Source organism: Marmota monax, unplaced genomic scaffold (assembly GCF_021218885.2).
Source record: "Marmota monax isolate L192 unplaced genomic scaffold, Marmota_monax_Labrador192_F-V1.1 WCK01_AAM20220418_F8-fsc00135, whole genome shotgun sequence".
NCBI classification, from domain to species: Eukaryota; Metazoa; Chordata; class Mammalia; order Rodentia; family Sciuridae; genus Marmota; species Marmota monax.
The window spans coordinates 1,415,212-1,434,763 of record NW_026694339.1 but is presented as its reverse complement, the minus strand read 5'-3'; the positions used below and the strand labels follow the sequence as shown (position 1 = coordinate 1,434,763).

Here is a 19,552-nt window from a genome sequence, read left to right as displayed (position 1 = left end):
TGATCATTTATCTTTTTTCTTCCCATCAAGTAGAAGAAATTGGGGACTGTAACCTAGACAACAATCTCCATAGCTCATCCCATCTCCAAGTTACCATTTATATCACTTTAACCAAATACCAAATAAATATTTACATAGATAACTTTTTATAAGCACACTTAAGTTCTTTAAAATTCAGTTTAAGTTGATAAAATCATATTCTTACCCTGGTATGTCATTCAAAATATATGTGTAAATTGGCTCCACAGTATTCCCATGCAAGGTGTCTACAGGATTGCTTTGTTGTGATTCCTCCATCACTTTAGTCAAGGGAGATAAAGGAGAGTGAGACAGTGCTTCTCAGTGATCATCTGCTTCTATTCTTGCCATCTGCAGCTAAGAATTATGAAGAATGATAGTTTAAAATGTAAAATCCTCTTGGATTTCAAATTGAGGGTAAACATTAGTATCAATCTACTTGTCATCATGTTCTAGACTGTATAGCAATCATTAAGTGTAAAATTACACTAGAAATTAACAGTGATAAGAACTTAAAGAAAAATATGAATATAAGTGTATTAATGGTATAATCCCATTTAAGAAATAAAAATTGCTGGGCTGGGTACATAGCTCAGTTAGTAGAGTGCTTGCCTCACATGCATAAGACCTTGGGTTTAATCCCTAACACCACAAAAAATATGCTAATTTCTTGTAAAGTCTTTTAGCTTTGGCTGGTTTTAAAAATACTGCTTATATAAGCAATTTTATATGAGAAATATGTTACTAAAAAACCCAACACAATAAAATTTATTTATTTTGCACTTCCTCCTGATTCTGATATGATTCTCAATTTATGCAGCTGGCTTCCATGCCAAGAAATAAGTATCTACAAAGATGGCCAAAGTGCCCCATTGCCCAGACACAAAGATTGGTAAATCAAAGTCCTGATGAGGAAAAAAATGATTGTCAACTTCGAGAACAATATAAACCTCCACCACTGAGAATGAAACCAAAACAGATGAGAGCAAAAGTGGAAGAAGGACAGAGAAAGCCAGAGAGAGTCCTGATGACAACATTTGAGTCCCCAAAACCACAAAGCAACCCATATCTCCTGAGTTTCCTACAGTTTCTTACTTCTTTCTTTTTGCTTGAATTAAATTGAGTTGGAAATTTTATATTTGTAGCCTAGAAATCTCTTACATAATATACACAAACTCTAGTATCTTAAGACCAAAACAATATGCTCTTAAGAAATAATATCCCAGAATATTATCTATCAGTCCCTTTCCAGGACTGCTTGGTTAAATTCCCTGCCTCTTTCAAGTTTTTTCCTAGGTGCTACCACCTCAATGATACCTAATGCTGACAACCTTATTTAAAGCTGGTGTTTCCTTTACTATGTAATCATGCACTAACAATACTGATTCAAAAACTACAAAATCTTATCTCTGATGTAGTTCATTAAGGCAATGAGGAGGTGTTCCAATATAAAATGACATACCAGAACTAAGGAAAAGATATTACTTTTAAGGTAATAACAATATTACTTTTACCTTTTTTACTGCTGTTCTAAAATAAAAGCATTCATTCATGTTCTGATTATTTATTGAGGATCTATAATATATCTGGCATTTTTCTAAGTACTTAGAATTCTTCAATAAACAAGCAGGGAGAAAAAAATGTGCTCTGTGCAGCTTACACTCTAGTGGGAGCAGATAACAAATAATAAACACAACAAATAAATAAACTATATAGACATCAGAAGATAGAAAATGATACTGGAAAATTGATGAAGGTAAAGTTATATTGGGAGTGTGAGAGTAAAGGAAACACCAACTTTAAATAAGGTTGTCAGCATAGGTATCATTGAGGTGGTAGCACCTAGGTAAAGACTTGAAAGAGGGAGGGAATTTAACCAAGCAGACAACAAAGGAAGAGTGAGAAGGCCCTAGTTGGAATATAACTGACATGTGTAAAGAAAAGTAGATAAATGGATGATCAAACGGGAATGTAGTTGAGAAAAGTTAGAAAGGTGTTGGAGAATATGGAAATAATATAGGCTATTGCAGGATTTCATTGGGACTTTGAGAAAATTAGAAAACCCATAAATATTGTTTATAAAATAATTTTGGCTGCTTTTAAAATACTGCATCAAATATATCAAATAACTACATTGTAATGTCTTGGCACATCTATATATTAATATTTTATTATACTTGTCTAAATTCTTTGTGACAAAGACTGTCAATTGTCTGACAATATTCATTTCTTCCTTCTTCTACGATAGTAGTATCCTTAACTTTTAACCGAAGCATAGAGCTGCCTAAAATAAAAACTAGCAGAATGGCAGTTATTAAGAACACAAACAATACAAAATACTGGAGAGGATGTGAAGAAAAAGCAACATTTTTACACTGCTAGTGAGATTGTAGATGAATACTACCACTATGGAAATCAGTATGGAGGTTCCTCAAAAGACTAAGAATGGAACAAGCATATGACCCAGCTATACCACTCCTTGGTATTTACCATAAGGAATTAATGTCATCATACTATTGTGATACGAACATACCCATGTTTATAGCAGCATAATTTACAATAGCCAAACTAAAAACCATCAATGGGAAAATGGACAAAGAAAATGTCCGTAAAGAAAAATGAAATTGTGTCATTTGTAGGAAAACTGATGTAACTTGAGAATATTATGTTAAGCAAAATAAGCCAAACTTATATAGAGAGGAAAAAGGGAAAGAAAGATGGGGGAGGGTTAATTTTCCGTGTTTCTTATGGCTGTGTAGGGATACATGAACATGTTTTAACCAATGACAAATTAGTGAAAATGAGCAGCATGAGTGAGTTTGCACTAGGTTTTCCTTTTCTTTGCAAACGAGAATGAAGACATAATGGCTGTCTCTGGATTGGTCACCTTTAATTTTAATATGATGCTAGGGAAGAAGGACATGCTCAAGGACAGAAGGGGTTTAAATCTCAGACAATCATTGAGTACCACACCAACCCTGGACAACTTACCTTCAGACTTTTTAAAAACATTTTTTTAGTTGTTGATGGACCCTTATTTTAATCATATATTTATATGCAGTGTTGAGAATCAAACCCAGTGCCTCACACATGCGAGGCAAGCATTCTACCACTGAGCCACAACCACAGCCCACCTTCAGACTTTAAAATAAGAAATAAACCTGTACCTTTTCAAAAGAGTATTAATTTGGGTCTTTGTTACATACAGTTGAACCTAATCCTGAAATTAAATATAAATTTAACTCAGAGTTCAGTAAATTGGGGCTTTGGGCCTTGTAGATTTGAAGGATATTGCTATATTCAAAACTGAACAATTTAAAGTAGCACTCTAAAGCAGCATCTTTGGAGATAAGATTATGGCTCCAGCCTTTTAAAATTATTTTCCTCTAAGAATTCTTTGTTACTCAATTAAAAAAAAAACCCAGCTGAAGCAGATCACTTTAAGGTTTGTTGTATTTGGAAGTTTTCCATTCATGACTAAAAGCAAAGATATTTTGGTGGTTAAAGGGTAGGATTGTGGAAGAAACTGTTAGATATTCTTTAAAATCTGTTTTCCTCTTTATAAATTATAGACTTAGAATATGCAGCTAAAGCCCTGTTGCCTTTTTGGTATAGTAACATCACCATATGACCAAGTTCTGGTCAGCTGAAGGTAAGCAGAAGAGGTACATGTGACTTCTAGGATTGGTCACTTTTATCCTTCCTTGTGCCTGAAATGTGGTCATAGCTAAAAACTAGAACAGCCATGTAGGATCTGGAATGGATCTTCTGTGACTTTGGGAATAGAAGGTACTCATAGCAGAATAAGATGAAAGCATCTTAAAGCAGCACGCAGCCTTCCAGACTTTTATATGAGCTAGAAATAGTCTTTTTCCTTACCATTCTTCAATATGAATTTTTCTTAACCTCCTGTATATCCTGTTTATCCCCTCCCAGTCACCACACCTTTGTTCATGCTATTCTTACACTGTGAAAGATTTAGAAGACTAGAAAGCAACTTGTTATAATGAAATGGACTTCTTTGTTCCATTTTCCAAAGTTCATGTTTTACTTGGTTGATTATTTAAAATTAAGAAAAAAATTTTCCTATGTGTTCTGATCAGATTTGTGACATCCCCGCCACCCCTCCCCCCAATTTTCAAGAATACAAGTAATGCTAAATGTTGGTGAGGATGTGGGGGAAATGGTACACTCATATATTGTTGGTGGGACTGGAAATTGGTGCAACCACTCTGGAAAGCAGAATGGATATTCCTCAAAAAACTAGGAATGGAACACCATTTGACCCAGTTATCTCACTCCTCTGTATATATCCAAAGGATTTAAAATCAGCATACTAAAGTGACACAGTCACATCAATGTTTATAGCACTAAATTCACAATAGCTAAGCTATGGAGCCAATCTAAATGCCCTTCAACAGATGAATGGATAAAGAAATTGCAGTAGATATACACAATGGAGTATTACTCAGCCACAAAGAAGAATAACTTCACGACTTTTCCTGGTAAACAGATGGATCTGGACAGTATCGTGCTAAATGAAATAAGCCAATCCCCAAACAACCAAAGGTTGAATGTCCTTTCTGATATATGGAAGCTAACCCACAATAAGGGAGGGGGAGATGGAAGTTCAGAGGAGTAGACAAAAAGTAATGATAGGAAGGGAGGTGGATAAGAAAAGGAAAGACAGTGGAATGAATCTGACATAACTTTCCTTTGTTCATATGTGAATATTTCATAGTGAATTTCACCATAATTTATGTCCACAAGAAATTAATTTTTTAAAAAAATCTGTGGGTAAATGGCAGAAAGCTAAGAGAGGGAATGGAGCAGGAGTGAGAAGGGGAAGGAAAAGAAGGGTTATTGGGGACTGAATTAGAACAAGATATATTCCATGCTTTTATAAGTATGTCAAAATGGATTCCAATTATAACTAAAAAGAAGCAATTTAAAAAAAAATGTTTATGAACCCTGAAATTCATCTGTCAAACTAATCCTCAATGTAATAGTATTAAGTCAGGGCCTTTGGGGAGAAATTATTAAATCATGAGAATAGGCCCCTCATGAAAGGGATTAGCACTCTTATCAAAGAGACTCCAGAGAGCTAGCTAGCTCCTTTTCACAATGGAAGGAAACACTGAGAAAGTATCATCTATGAGGAAGAAGGCCCTCACCAGACACTGCTAGTGCCTTGTTTTAGACTTCCCAGCTTCCAGAATTATAAGAAATAAGTTTCTACTCCTTACAAAAGTTACCCATTTAAGGCATTTTGTTATAGCAGCCCTAATAGACTAAGATACTATGGAAACACTGATCAGTTTTCCTGCCTCATCATAAATTCAACAATATATGAAGTATATATTCAATAATATTAGTTAACATGCATTTGATTCTATAAGACCTAAAATCTGTCTGTTCTGAGTGTTTAACTCAGTACCCAGCACATAGTAGGTTTGCAATAAACATTTGTTAAATAAAGAAATATGGAAAATTGTACTTCAGATGGTAAGAACATATATATCCACCTTTGAAACACTAGAAACATAGGAGATGGGTTCCTTATCTAACTAAAGTAGACAAAGTTCAGAAAAATTTCAATGTTAATTCTCTAATCTAATTGGTCTAATAATCTATTATCCAAACTGGGTCTGTCCCAGGCAAATAAAAATATAAAGTCACATATTCATATATAACCTCCTTTTTTACATTAGAAGATATCATTCTATATGTTTAGCTGCACATGTAACTATGAGACCCAACAAAGTTTAACTTATTTGATTTAGATTTATTGTTTGTTGCTTTTTAGAGAAGGTATCAAAAAGTCTCTGTCTTCATCTTGATGGGAAGATGTTTTCCTCTTCAAGGAAGAATAAAAGGTGTTTCTTCTTGTTAGCTCCACTTTCAAAGGAAAGTAGTCTTACCTATTTTGAAGATCTGGTTTTCCTTTGATGATACATGGGCCTTTTTGCACTTCTGAAAACTGGGCCTAATTTGCTTTCAAGTTAAATTGCTAGATTTCTCAAGATATAAAAAAGACTATCAAGAATTGGTCCATAAAAACAAATCTACCCTAGCAATAACAACTCTGAGACAGTGATATCATGAGGGAAAATGGCTGTGTAAGGTGCAAGTGTTTGTGTGTGTGTGTGTGTGTGTGTATGAGAGGGGCGGGAAGAGGAGGGACTAGATTTTCAAGGCTAGGCACTGTGAGCTGTGAGTTGAGGGACCCAGTGAAGGGCACTTCAGTTGAACACAATACTGAAGGAATTGATTTATCCTGTGATGGCTAATTTTATGTGCCAACTCAACTGGACTATGGTACCCAGATATTTGATCAAACATTATTCTGAGCATTTTCTGTGGTGTTTTTTTTTTAAATGAGATTAACATTCCAGTGGGTGGAATTTGCATAAAGCAGTACCCTCCATAATGTGGTCGAGCTTCATCTAATAAGTTAAAGGTCTTACTAGAACAAAGATTGACCTCTCCTGAATAAGATGGATTCTATAGAGGATTGTCTTTGGCCTAGAACCTCAACTCTTCCCTTAGTATCTAGCCTGCCAGACTATTCCACCAGATTTTGGACTCACCAAGCCTCCACAATCATGAAAGTCAGATCTTAAAAATTCTCTTTCCCCTAAACACACATACCACCACCACCACCACCACTGATTGGTTCTGTGTCTTTAGAGAATCCTAACATATCCTCTTTCAAATACCATGCAAAATTACAAGGCTATGTTGAAACTCAAGTCCATAAGACTTCTGGAAGCATGGACCAGTAGAATCAGTCAGACAATGGATGCAGTGAGACCCTAAGAGATGCAATGGTTTAAATATTTGTTTTTTCCTAGACTTGTATAATTATAATTTAAGTACCATTGTAACAGTATTAAGAAGTGATTAGGCACAAGGGCTCTGCTATCATAAGTGGATTAATGCCATTATCACAAGAGTAGTTTCCTTACAAATGGATGGGTTTGGCTCCCTTTGGTCTGTCTGTCTCTCTTTCACTGCCTCCTTGCTCTTCCACCTGTCATGGGATGATGCAGCAAGAAGGCCTTTACCAGATGCCAGCTCCTCAAACTAGAGCTTCCTAGCCACCAGAAATGAGGAAATAAATTTCTGTTGTTTATAAATTACCCACTCAGTGATCCTTTTTGCAATAGCAGAAGCATCAACAATACCAGAAGCACCAACAAAGTCAATGATGCCAGGGCTCTTCCTCATTTGAGAGAGGGCAGTTAGAGGACTTCCCTTCTGAACTACAATGAATTTCTAAGATTCTTGATAATTCACAGAAGATGGGAAGTTTAAAGAGTATGATGTTACACTTGCTGCTAATTAAATTTATGGAAAAACAAAAGAAATATAACACTGCTTAAAGTATTATGGAAGAATTCATACCTCTTTAACATAAGGGAAGGACATGTTTTTCTCTGCCACTTTCCAGGAATGTGACCCTGAGTATCACAACCTAAGTCTCAGTTTTCTCAGCAGGATGGTTATTATGATTAAATAAAATGATGAAGGTAAAAGCATTCAGCACAGTATTTGGCACATGGTAGATGTTCAATAAATGTAGATGAATATGAAATTCTAGACCAAATAATAAAAAGTATCTCTCTTTATAGAATAGTAAGAGAAGGTGCTTTTTCCCTGCCCAGAGCCCTCTGATACTTCCACTAGAGATCAAAGGGTTGTTGACATTTAAATTCTTGCTCACCCTTGAAGCTTCTGAGGGCTGCTGATCAACCATTAAGAACCCTTGCACCCTTGAATTCTTTCATAAGTTGACTCCCTCATAATTGGAGAATAAGTGAAAATCCACCTGTGTATAGAAAGGCAAAATTACATTAAAGAATAAATCATCTCACAGAATGAAATCCTTTGACGGTGCAGGTGTATTTATTATACAATCCAATTATTTAAAAATAAAATTGCACTTAACTATTCAGAAATATCTCTTGAGATATAGCAATAGTTTTACTTTTCTTATGCTTGATTATATTCCTAATTTTTAACAAAAGAGGGAACAATTTTAGTGATGGATGCATTTTTACTCCTGAAAAATAGTTTAAGGATGTTTTTAGTGGAGTGAGTTATGTAAGTGTGAAATTATTATGATTATGAAATTCAATATTTCTTCCACACTGTTATATAAAAATAGTGTCATCCTCACTACAAGTGGAACATATTCACAGATTAGGTAGAGAATTCAGACTATAATAAGTAGAGAATTCAGAATACAATAAGGTTTCAAATAACATTCCCATATATTACTAATTAAATGAGAACTAATTGTCAATTAGAAATTAAAGAAATAAAAATGTGTTAATTTTAGCTTGATGATAAATATTATAGAATTTTAACAGAGTACAGGTAAAGGCATTGACTTACATTTTATTAATACATGCACACTTTATTCAGTGTCACAATGAAAAATCCCCTTTTTTTACTTCCTATTTCTTAACAATTTTACATGAATATGAACTACCCTCTCATGTGTATCTCTAAATCTTCTCCATCATTTTTTAATAAGAGGCACTTGATTAAAAGTAGTTATGAGCCTGGTCTCTGAAGTCCGAGTGTCTGTCTAGATTTGCATCCCTGTATCCTACCTTCTAGCTACATCAGTGAACAAGTCACATAGCCTCTTTGTGCTTCAGTTTCTTCATCTGTATAAAATGGGAATAAAAATAGTTCTTAGCTCATAAAATTAATGTACTTGACCAATAGCAGATACCACTGTGTCAGCTACTGAAGTACAGTGTCTTGATGGTCTTCAAGTTGGACCACCAAGTACCATTGACAATGTGATCACAAAATGGGCAATAGATCTAAATAGACATTTCTCAAAAGAAGACATACAAATGGCCAACAGGTATGTGAAAAAATACTCAACATCACTAATCAACAAGAAAATGCAAATTAATCACACAAGATATCATGTCACCCAGTGAAAATGGCTTTTATCAAAAAGACTAAAGATAAACACTGGCAAGGATGAGGAGAGAGGAGAAGCCTTTCATGGTATTGGCAGATAATGTAAATTGATGCACCATTATGGAAAACAGTATTGGGGTTCCTCAAAAAATTAAATAGAACTTCCATATGATATGATCCAGCAATCCCATTGCTGAATATATATCCAAAGGAAATGAAAACAGTATGTTGAAGAGTCATTTGTTTATTGCAGCACTATTTGTAATAGTAAAGAAATGAAAACAAACTAAGTGTCCATCAGCTGATGAATGAATAAAGAAATGCAGCACATATACACAACAGAATACAATTCAACCATAAAAAATGAAATCCTGTCATTTGCAATGACATGTATAAAACTGGAGATCATTATGTTAAGTAAAATAAGCTAGGCACAGAAAGACAATCAGTTCATGTGGGATACAAAAAAGTTTATCTCACAGAAGTTGAAAGTAGAAATGGTGTTACCAAGAGGCCAGGGAGAATAGGGAGGGGGAGAAATGGAGATCAATGGGTACTAAATTACAGTTAGATAGGACTAAAAAGTTCTGGTGTGTTATTGCACAATAGGATGACTATAGATAACAATAAAGTACTATATATTTCAAAAATAAAAAAGGATTTTGAATATTTTACCATAAAGAAATGATGAGGAGATAGATGTTTAATCTGACTTGAACATTACACAATATATACGATTTGAAATATCATACAGTACCCCATTAATATAATTTTTATGTATCATAACATTTTAATTAAAAAGTATTTAAATTGAAAAAACAGTTGGGGAGATTGATGATGAAGTTCCAGGCTCTCAAATTAGATATTTTTCCTGTTGAAATTTCAATGATAATTTTTTTTCTTGCTTATTTTAATAACTCTAATCATAAAGTTATACAAACTAAATGTCCTAAGTCTAGTTATCTAAGTTTGCCTTATCCCATGATACCAGAAGAAATTCTTGCATATTTTCATCACTTTATTATCCTGTCATTTACTGCTTTTATAAACATATTAAGTTTACTTAAACAAGTCATCTTTGTGGCTCTCCAAATGTGTTTTCCCTAAAACCACTTTGATAATTCCTGTTCCCATCATTCATCCATTCAACCATCAAACTATTTAACAAGTGCCAACTATTTCCAGATTTAAACTAAAAAGGACAGTGGATTAATGTTGAACAAAACAATATTGTTTCATGGGATGGGGGTATAGCTCAGTGGTAGAATGCTTGCCTAGCATGCATGAGGAACTGGGTTCTATCCCCAGAACAGGAAAAAAAAATCTTCCTTACTTGTATTTTCATCATAATGAATATAATCACAACATTAATTAACTTGTATTATTAAAAGCAATTTAAAGACTAGACTTATTATAGAAACGCCCATATGAAGATTTTAAAGTGTATAAAAAAATAAAATCCCTTACAATCTTCTTTCTTTGGAGTTAGCCACTATTATAGTTTTTGAATATTTGTATTTAGACTTTCAGCTAAATTTTATAGTCTTTCTTTAAATAAAGGTGCAACCTTATGTAGTTTATATACATCTGGATTCACTTAATGAGAATATTTCATTTTATTGACTATTTGTGGAGAACATAATATTTTATTACTTGTTTAATATTCTGGTTATTGTTTCAAATGCTTCCTATTATAAAATAAAGCTGTGGTTCTTGTATACATTCTGTTGACCATACCATTGACTAGAGAAGTTCTAGAAGTTAAATTCCTAGATCACAATCATAGGGCTGCTGATGTGTATCTCCAAATTGAATTGCTTTTTATAAATGCATCAATTTCTAAAACTATAAGAAATGTTATATGAAAGCCCATCCAATAGCAACTATAAGTGAATTAAAATGTTTTCTTAACTTTCTAATTTTATAATAATTTTTGAAAAAATATTCTAAAATTGGTAGTGAAAATTTAATTTTTAAAATTATCATTATTCAACTTTTAAAACCGTATAAATGGGAGGAACTCAAAGAGATAATCGGTGAGAATTATAAGGATTTTGAATTATTTTAATTCTGCTTAGATAAACATTTAATTAAAGGAAGAAATTCCTAAAATCTAGAATATATATGTTAAACTTCTAGGTATTTTAAAGATAACTAAGTTCAAAATATCTAATTAGCCCAATGTCCCCTTTCCCATATACTTATGAGAACATATCCAATTATCTTGAAAAAGGCAATTAAAATTACTATTAATAATCTTAATACTAAGATGTGTTATAATTCATTTGATAATTAAATTTCCCACAAAGATACTGTCAACATAAACTGTGAAACTGTAGATCCATCCTGTTTACAAGTATCAAAGACAATATGCTCACTGTTCTGTTGTACTTAAATGCTGTATTGCAGTTTTTCTTAACAGGTAATACGTGACATGAAACATGTCTGATTTTATGCTTCAGAGCTTCCATTCTGATGTTTAATATTAAAAATTATATTTATGCATCACATATGTCAGGAAATGATTTAAATAATTAGACTAAGAAAAATAACAGCAACCATGCCTTTAATTTCAAACATAAAATATAAATCTTTTGTTTGTAGTTGTTTAAAACAATGATGAATCAGAAACACATACTATTTACATTTTCTGACTTATGAAGCTAGCATTAAGCATTTTGTTTAAGTGTTCAGATTTTGTATTTCTAGAAATGTTATAAATCAAAATATAAAGTCATAAAAATAGGAAAAGACAAGAGTCTGTATTTCAAGATTAAATCATGAATTTTAAGTCATTATTTCTAGTATTTATTCTAATTTTTATAACAAGGGAAATAAATGAAATTATTCTAATTTTAAAAGCATATTTCAAGAAAAGTTACCATTTAAATGAAGTTGAAGTTTATATTGTTTGTTGTTACTTTTTTCAAAAATATGCATTAGAATAAATATTTTTCTAAACCCCAAAGTAAATACAATACATCGTTTTGGCATATTTATATATTTGAAAAGGTGTTCTTAATCTTAGACAACATAAATACTAAGTAGTGAGGTGGTTGCCATAGTAACAGTAAATAGGAACATAAAAATACATGCAATTTTTCAACTATATTCACTGTTTTCTTAAATATGCATATTATTCCACTCTTGATTTAGTTCCCTTTTTAGAAAGAAAAACATGCAATTCTTCAGAAATAAATGATTATCATGTATCAATGGAAAAGGCTCAAAAAAATTTTTAAATAGTACATGGGAAATCCTAAGGTTTTTGTGTCAATTTTCCAAAATGAAGCCAGGAAAAAGAAGTCCTCTCTATATATTCCTTTAATGGACAGTATTCTTTAAGTAGGGTAAAAGCACATAAACTTCTTTTTCTCCCAATCATGAAATCCCCCCCCCCTTTTTTTTGATTAAGATTATTATTTGCATGCATAAAATGCAGCACTTGACCTTGGAAAGCCAGAAGCCGGTGGATGAAAAGAAGCAGAAGAAGTTTAATCTAATCCAGGAGCTACTACTTGAATAAATGATCTGAGAATCTTTATACTAATTTAAAAGAGTTCTTTCCTTTCTCCTCCTCCCTTAATAAAATGCAATTTTCTTATAGGTGCCCTAAGAGACACAGTAAACATACTATGAAAAAGTCTTCTGAATTTTATACTTAAGAGGGTTTAACACATATTTTATAGGACTGGAGAGAGAAGCAACTATGTGAGACATGATGTGAAGTTTGAAATCTACTGAAAGGTACTGGGGTAAGCTACCCAAAATAGAACAGAAAAAATTACTCAACCATTATTGGAAAACAAATGTTACAAATCTAATTACATAAATTTGGACTTCTGATTTGTTTCAATAATAATTATTATATAAAATTCTCCTGGGGTGAAATTTAAACATTTTAAAAGATCACTCTCCAGGCAGGGTGCCAAATGTGAGGTGACAAAATAGTGCTTTAGAGCTCACCTTGTGCTCATTCCTTGATAAAGAAACCACATGCTGTAGTAGCTAACAATTGACTAGTCTGCAAGAGGAAAAACAATTAGAAATATCATCATGCATATGCATGCTCCTATTTATTTCTATTGAAGGGAAATCATTTATTTATGCAAATAATGACGGACATAAATAATTGTCATCATGATTTTACTGAGCATAGATGCTCCAATGAAAAAAAATTAACAAATACAATAGTCCCCTTTGTTATCAGAGGCTACATTTCAAGACTCCCAATGAATGCTTAAAAGTGCAGATAGTAGCAAATACTATATGTACTATTTTTCATATATATGAAAAAATGTGTGTGTTTATTTGTATACACAGAAATTTAATGTCTTTCCATCTTATCTAACCACTTATGCATCTTAACTAACCACTTACGCATCATGGCTAGAACTTTTGTAGTTTAAACTGTGACAGCAAAACTAACATGAAATTCTATTTCCTTCTTCAGTCACAAATGGAAGATTCATTCTTACCACAGATTTTAGAAGCTCAGCTTATGATTTATTTTCTTTCTTTATAAAGTCAATAATTTTCACTTTTGCACCTAAAAGTAGCACTTTAATGACTTCCGAGTTTCCAGAATTATTTATTAAATATAAGCACTGCAATACCACCATGACAATCAAAAGGGCTGCTCAGAGACTAATGGGTGGGTAATGTATACAGCATGAATACACTGGACAAAGGGATGATTCATGCCCAGAGTAGAAAAGCATGATATTTCATCAACCTCTCAGATAGTATGCAATTTCTGTTTATGTCTCGAACTTTTCATCTAATATTTTCAGACCATGGCTAACTATGTATAATTGAAACCACAGAAAACAAAACCAAGGATAATGTGAGACTACTTTAAGTTCAATCATAATTGGATTCACCATAAACATGATAAAAATACCATAGCAAAAATCACTGCACTCAATGAACTCATGATTAGATACCACAACAACATAAAAGCTTTCGACCATTAAGCTTTCAATACATACAACTTTGAAACTGAATTAGTCATAGTGTTCCACATATTGGGAAAGTATAACTTAATTTCCTAATTATGATGTGCAATTCAATTGCAAAACAAATATTTGTCTCTTAAAATTAATTTGAGAGTTAATTTAATAATATGTCTGATTCAATAAATTCTTGGAGAAGTCTTATAACTACTACATAAGCTATCTTTAGTATTCTAAAACAAATACTCAAAATCTGTGATGACCTAAAATTAAAGGTAAAAAATTATACATCCTTCCAGGAATGAGGGGGAAATGGTTCCATCCTCACTGCCATTTGGCATGTAGAATTGTTTGACTCAATCCTATGGCTTACAGTTCTCATTTTGTCAGCTAGGAAATATAGTTAGAATGACTATTTCATTTACATAGTGTTCTTTGACACAAACTTTTTAGTCTCTATTTTCTACCAGTTTCTTTTTCTACAACCCCTGCTTTCTCTCTCAAATTTATGTGCACCTATAACTTGTATTTGTAATGTATTGTTTATTTATTTGATAATATAATTTCTCAATTTAGTAAATTTGACTTGTAAACTAAAGAAGACCATCTCCTCACATTTTTTACAATCTTGTTGAGGTCTTATTGATTCAATTAGAGGCAACACAAATTAGAATCCAGTATTTTTCAAATTTTTCATCCAAGTATAAAGAGGTGGCCTTATCTAATACATGAACTGTCAGCACAGCCCAAAGTGGCCTGGTACAAAAAAGACACTGGAATATAATTCTTTACCTTAAATATTCAAGAAGTAAAATTTCATTTTACTTGATAAAACATCTGTGTTGATATTAATAAAAAATAGTTTCAACAGATGGTTTTCATTTGGTAACAAGCCACAGGCAGGCAATAAACACAAAGCATGCCTGATCTAGATGTTGGTGGTACTACTCAAATAATGTAGCCCATTAGCTTCAGTGATCCTCAGGATGAAGAAACACGATCTGTTAGAACCTGATGATTTCCACAAAATCAAACTGCTTTTCACAGCTTTAATTAATATTTTTCTTAAATGCCTTGTTCTTAGGATAATTTATAGCTTAAAGTCTGATGTTTGATATTTACTTGCAATTCTTTGATTATAATCCTAACACCCACTAATCAGTAAGACTAAATATCCAAGCATGAACAGAGTAAGTACAGCGAACTGCTTGACATGTTGAGGCACCATTTGAGGTAATCTGATCTCCTTTTAATACTGAGTAATAATGAGAAAATTATTCAGTTTTCAGAGCCCAGTATAAATAACAATATCTAAGACTTTGAGTTCTAGAATTAGATAATAATTCTCTGAGAAGTACTTATAAACTTTTTTCTTGAAGGAATAGTTTATTTAAACTTTAATAAGTCCAAAGAATAAATTCAGATACAAGTTAAATTTTATGACTATTCACATAGCATAGCATAAAATAGGTGACTTAAACAATGTAACTACTACATTAAAAAAAGAATGATCTTTTTATTCTCTTTCCTCCCACTCCTTTTTAACTATTTCTTTATGCTTTCATAAGATTAAAATGATGAGAAAATATCCATGGAGACTGGAAAAAAGGAAAACATACCTCTTTAAAACAAGGGGAAACTGATTTTGGTAATTAGACAGCTTAGTTTAACCTGGAAATATGGAAAATTAACAAATTAACCAACCAATTAGTAACACCAAGAAGCACATAAAACACTGGGAAACAACATAGTATCTTAAGATCCAAATATGCCAGATGAACTTAGTATATTCCTATGATGGAATGACAGGTCATATTATTATGTGAGATGTGAGCAGTGTAATTTCAATGTTGTAAGCCTTTTCACTCCATTCCCCAAATCAGTAGAAAAAATTACTTAGAAAGAAAGGAATCTAAAAATAAACTGTTTGACTTCCTGTCCTCAGCCAATGGCTGTTGACCCATCTCCTTTCTTTGGAGGATACGTTTTAGAATTCTTGAGTTAATTCCTTTATTAATGGTTGCTAGTAAGGAATCCTGGCCTTCTTTATGATTTAGCGTCATCACATCAGGTCTTTCAGATCTCTGAATTTTTTTAAAAAATTAGTTTCCTTAATTTTCTTTCCAGTCTGTTGAACTTTCTTTTCCCTATGGATCTTAAAAGACTTGGGTATTCAACCAAGTGGTATTGTACCAGGACAAGACATAAACCCAATTTAGGCAGAAATTTCTAGAGGAAAAGAAAATGCTTTATGAATGAATTAAAAGGATCTTCTACGGTTAGCGATGGGATGGTGATTGTGTTAGTCAACTTTTGATCACTGTGACTAAAATACCTGACAAGAAAACTTAAAAGACTAAAAGTTTATTTGGGGCTCATGATTTCAGAGGTTCAGTCCATGGTTGGCCAACTCCACTAACTCCATCACTTTGGGCCTGAAGTAAGGCAGATCATCATGATGGAAGGGCAGCAATAGAGGAAAGCTGCTTACCTCATATCAGACAGGAAGCAGAGAGAGCGGGGAGGAACCACAGGAAAGATGTACCCTTCCAGGGCACACCCCCTGTAACCTACTTCCTCTAGCTATGCCCCATATGCCTACAGTTACCACCTAGTCAGTCCATTTTAAACTAGGATGGCCTGATTAGTTTGCAGCTCTAATAATCCAATCATTTCACCTCCAAATACTCCTACATTAACACAGGAATTTTGGGGGAACATCTTACACACAAGCCATAACACATACAATAACATTTAAAACATTAGTGTTTGGTAAAAACACTTGCAACATGAAGACTATGAAGAACATCTGTTACTTGATTAGAGAAAGGAGAAATGTATACAAGGTGAAGAAGAGAAATCTTTATATCATAAGCCTAGAATATATGATTACAGAGTACACCAGGGCCTTGAGAAAATGACTGATGAAAGGAGGCAATAACGAGGACAGGAAGTCAAACATTTGGCTTGTATTAGAGCATCATGCAAGAGCCTGCACTATGTTGAATAGAACTTCCTAAAAGAACAAGAAAATTGTCATTCCCAACCTGTTACCATTTAAAATACTGTAGACATCTTAGAAAGAAAGTTTGATCACCGAATTATTGTTTGACCTTAACAGTTTTTTTTTTTTTGGGGGGGGTGGGTACCAGGGATTGAACTCAGGGGCACTCGGCCACTGAGCCACATCCCCAATCCTATTTTGTATTTTATTTAGAGACAGGATCTCACTGAGTTGCTTAGCACCTCATTTTTGCTGAGGCTGGCTTTGAACTTGCAATCCTCCAGAGCTGCTGGGATTACAGGTATGCGCTACTGCGCCAAGTTTAACAGTCTAAGTTTAAATGTCAGGGAAACAATCAATTAGGGAAGCTTCCGTGCTAGAAAAGGAAGAGTTCCCTGTATTGGTGTACCAAGAAGGAAATTAAGACAAGTTACTATCCACAACTATTCTCCCCACAGAACTCTAAACAAAAGGTAGATACACACTTCCTCTCTTACTATAGGATATTACAGAATGTTTAGGTGAGATATCTATATTATTAAAATGTTTTATAACTAAAATAATATAGTAAAAATATCAAGTTTATAATATTTATATTTATTAAGCCAAGACTGTAACCAATAATTTATTTAATAACTGAAGAAAATATAACCAAGAAAATGGTCCTGAAGTTTTAGAAGACCTAATGGTAGTGTAGTGTAATACAAAGGATGCTGCAACTGAGCCAAGAAGTCCAGGAAATTCTGCTTTTAGTTTGGAGCCAGTCCTGAGATAAATCCTAAACTCTCTTTAGACATTTTCCCTAATACATGGGGATAGATATAGTGCAAGAGGAAGAACTCTAAAGTCCTTCTATCTCTAAAATTGTGGCCATTTAAAAGAAAATGTTTTATATATGGAAGCTAAGGTAGTGTGACAGAAAATATTAGAGGTTTGGAGTCAGGTAACTTAGGTTTAAATATTGCCTTTGCCCCTTACCAGTCTTATTTCCTTATGTAAGATAATAGTATCTGCCTTACTTACTTATAGAATTTTTGTAAGGATTAAATGAGAAAAATGTTATATTTTAAAAAGGTTATTAATTATAAAATTTAGTCCACATTTTTATATTTAGATCCACCTCCAACACTATCCGAGAAAGAAATTTTTAGAAAGAATTTTTAGGTGATTAAATTGGACTACTAAATGCTAGAATATATTCCAAAAACTCTTGTTGTGTCAGAAAAGATGCTTCTATTTATAATTTATAATTTAGAAGTATTTTTTCTCAGATGTTGATTTGCTAACAGTCCCATGGTTGAACAACCCAAGTTCCTATGAACGGAGGTATGGATACCTGATGTATTACAGGAAAAATATGTTGAGTATTTTAAACTAATTTCTCTAAAGGAAGAAGTGGGGACTTTGGTTAAAAGATAAGCAGGTATGTCTGTTGGTAGTTGGTAGGGTTTGGATTTGGTTTGTCCCCCAAAGATGCATGTGTTAGAATCTTGGTACTCAGTGTGGCAGTGTAGGGAGGTGTGGTGGAACCCTTAAGAAGTGGGAACTGGAAGGAGGTACTTAGGTCATTGCAAGCATGTCCCCAGAAAGGATTAAATAGTTATTTTGAGACCCATGAGTTAGTTCTCATGAGAGTAAAAGCCTGAACCTGACTCCTGAATCATTCTTTGGTTTCCTGTCTGGTGATGTTATTTCTTGCTCTCAAACATACTCGCACTATTATGGTGCTATCTGTGAGGAAGCCTTCACCAGAGCTGAGCTGATACTGGCACCATGCCCTTGAATCTACAGAACTGAGAAGTAATAAACCTCTTTTCTTTATAAAGTTACTCACTCTCAGGTATTTCATTATAATAACAAAAAGCTGACTAATACCATAAACTAGAAATAGAAAGAGAAGCAAATGAAAATTGGTTGGGTTTTAGAAAGTATCAACAGCCTGAAATAATAATAACATCAAGAAAAAGGAATTGAGGGCACTGTGAATTACCATTCTGATTTTCTAAGATGTTTTAGAAAATCTTCTTCTATATACAAAGGAGATACCTAGAGAAAAATCTTGGGAAGTCATCAGAAATTAAGAATAAATTATATATTTGAAAATCTTAGCTAGTAAAAAGATGATTAAATTGAACTACTAAATGCTAAAGACTCAATCCCTTTTACTGATTGAATGTAGTAAAATTCAACTCAATTAATTGTGTATTGATTACCAGCTAATAGCTATCATTAGAGAGATACCAACATATAAACTAATCCACTTTGGTAAAATTGATCTAATATATTTCTAGTAACTTCAAATGTGTCAGGCTTGTCAATTCTCACTGTACTAAAACTATTATCTGGTTTCTGGACCAACATTTGCTCCAAGTTTTGAAGGCAAGGACCAAGAAACAACAGTACTTGTATCCAGATGACAGGATTAGCTTCATATACTTAAAGCCAGAAACTGGGGTTAACGGGATACATACATTATGAGCTAAAAAGACTATTGCAGAGTACCTAGAAAAATATTCTATATCTGGTTATAATTTCTTATCTTGCCTTTTCTTTTACTTGACTTTAATAAGACTAACATAAGATTCATTTTTAAGTGTATTTTTCTCTATGGTGACATATTTGAATATTA

At 33.1% G+C, this 19,552-nt stretch overlaps 1 protein-coding gene across 5 annotated transcripts in view; it reads right to left on the bottom strand.

Annotated features, from left to right (window-relative positions):
* Dcdc1 (doublecortin domain containing 1) overlaps nucleotides 1-19,552 on the bottom strand; it is a 486,421-nt gene that overhangs the window by 459,135 nt on the left and 7,734 nt on the right. For 2 of the 5 annotated variants that reach the window (XM_058586487.1, XM_046467509.2), the window contains exons 2-3: nucleotides 7,745-7,849; nucleotides 206-375 (exon numbers count right to left, since the gene is read on the bottom strand). In XM_058586487.1, coding sequence (XP_058442470.1) covers nucleotides 206-218 — 13 coding nt within the window. In that variant the 5' untranslated portion in view covers nucleotides 219-375; nucleotides 7,745-7,849. Of the gene's footprint in view, nucleotides 1-205; nucleotides 376-7,744; nucleotides 7,850-19,552 lie in introns of those variants that run through there. The other 3 variants (XM_058586488.1, XM_058586489.1, XM_058586490.1) reach the window with 2 other exon arrangements.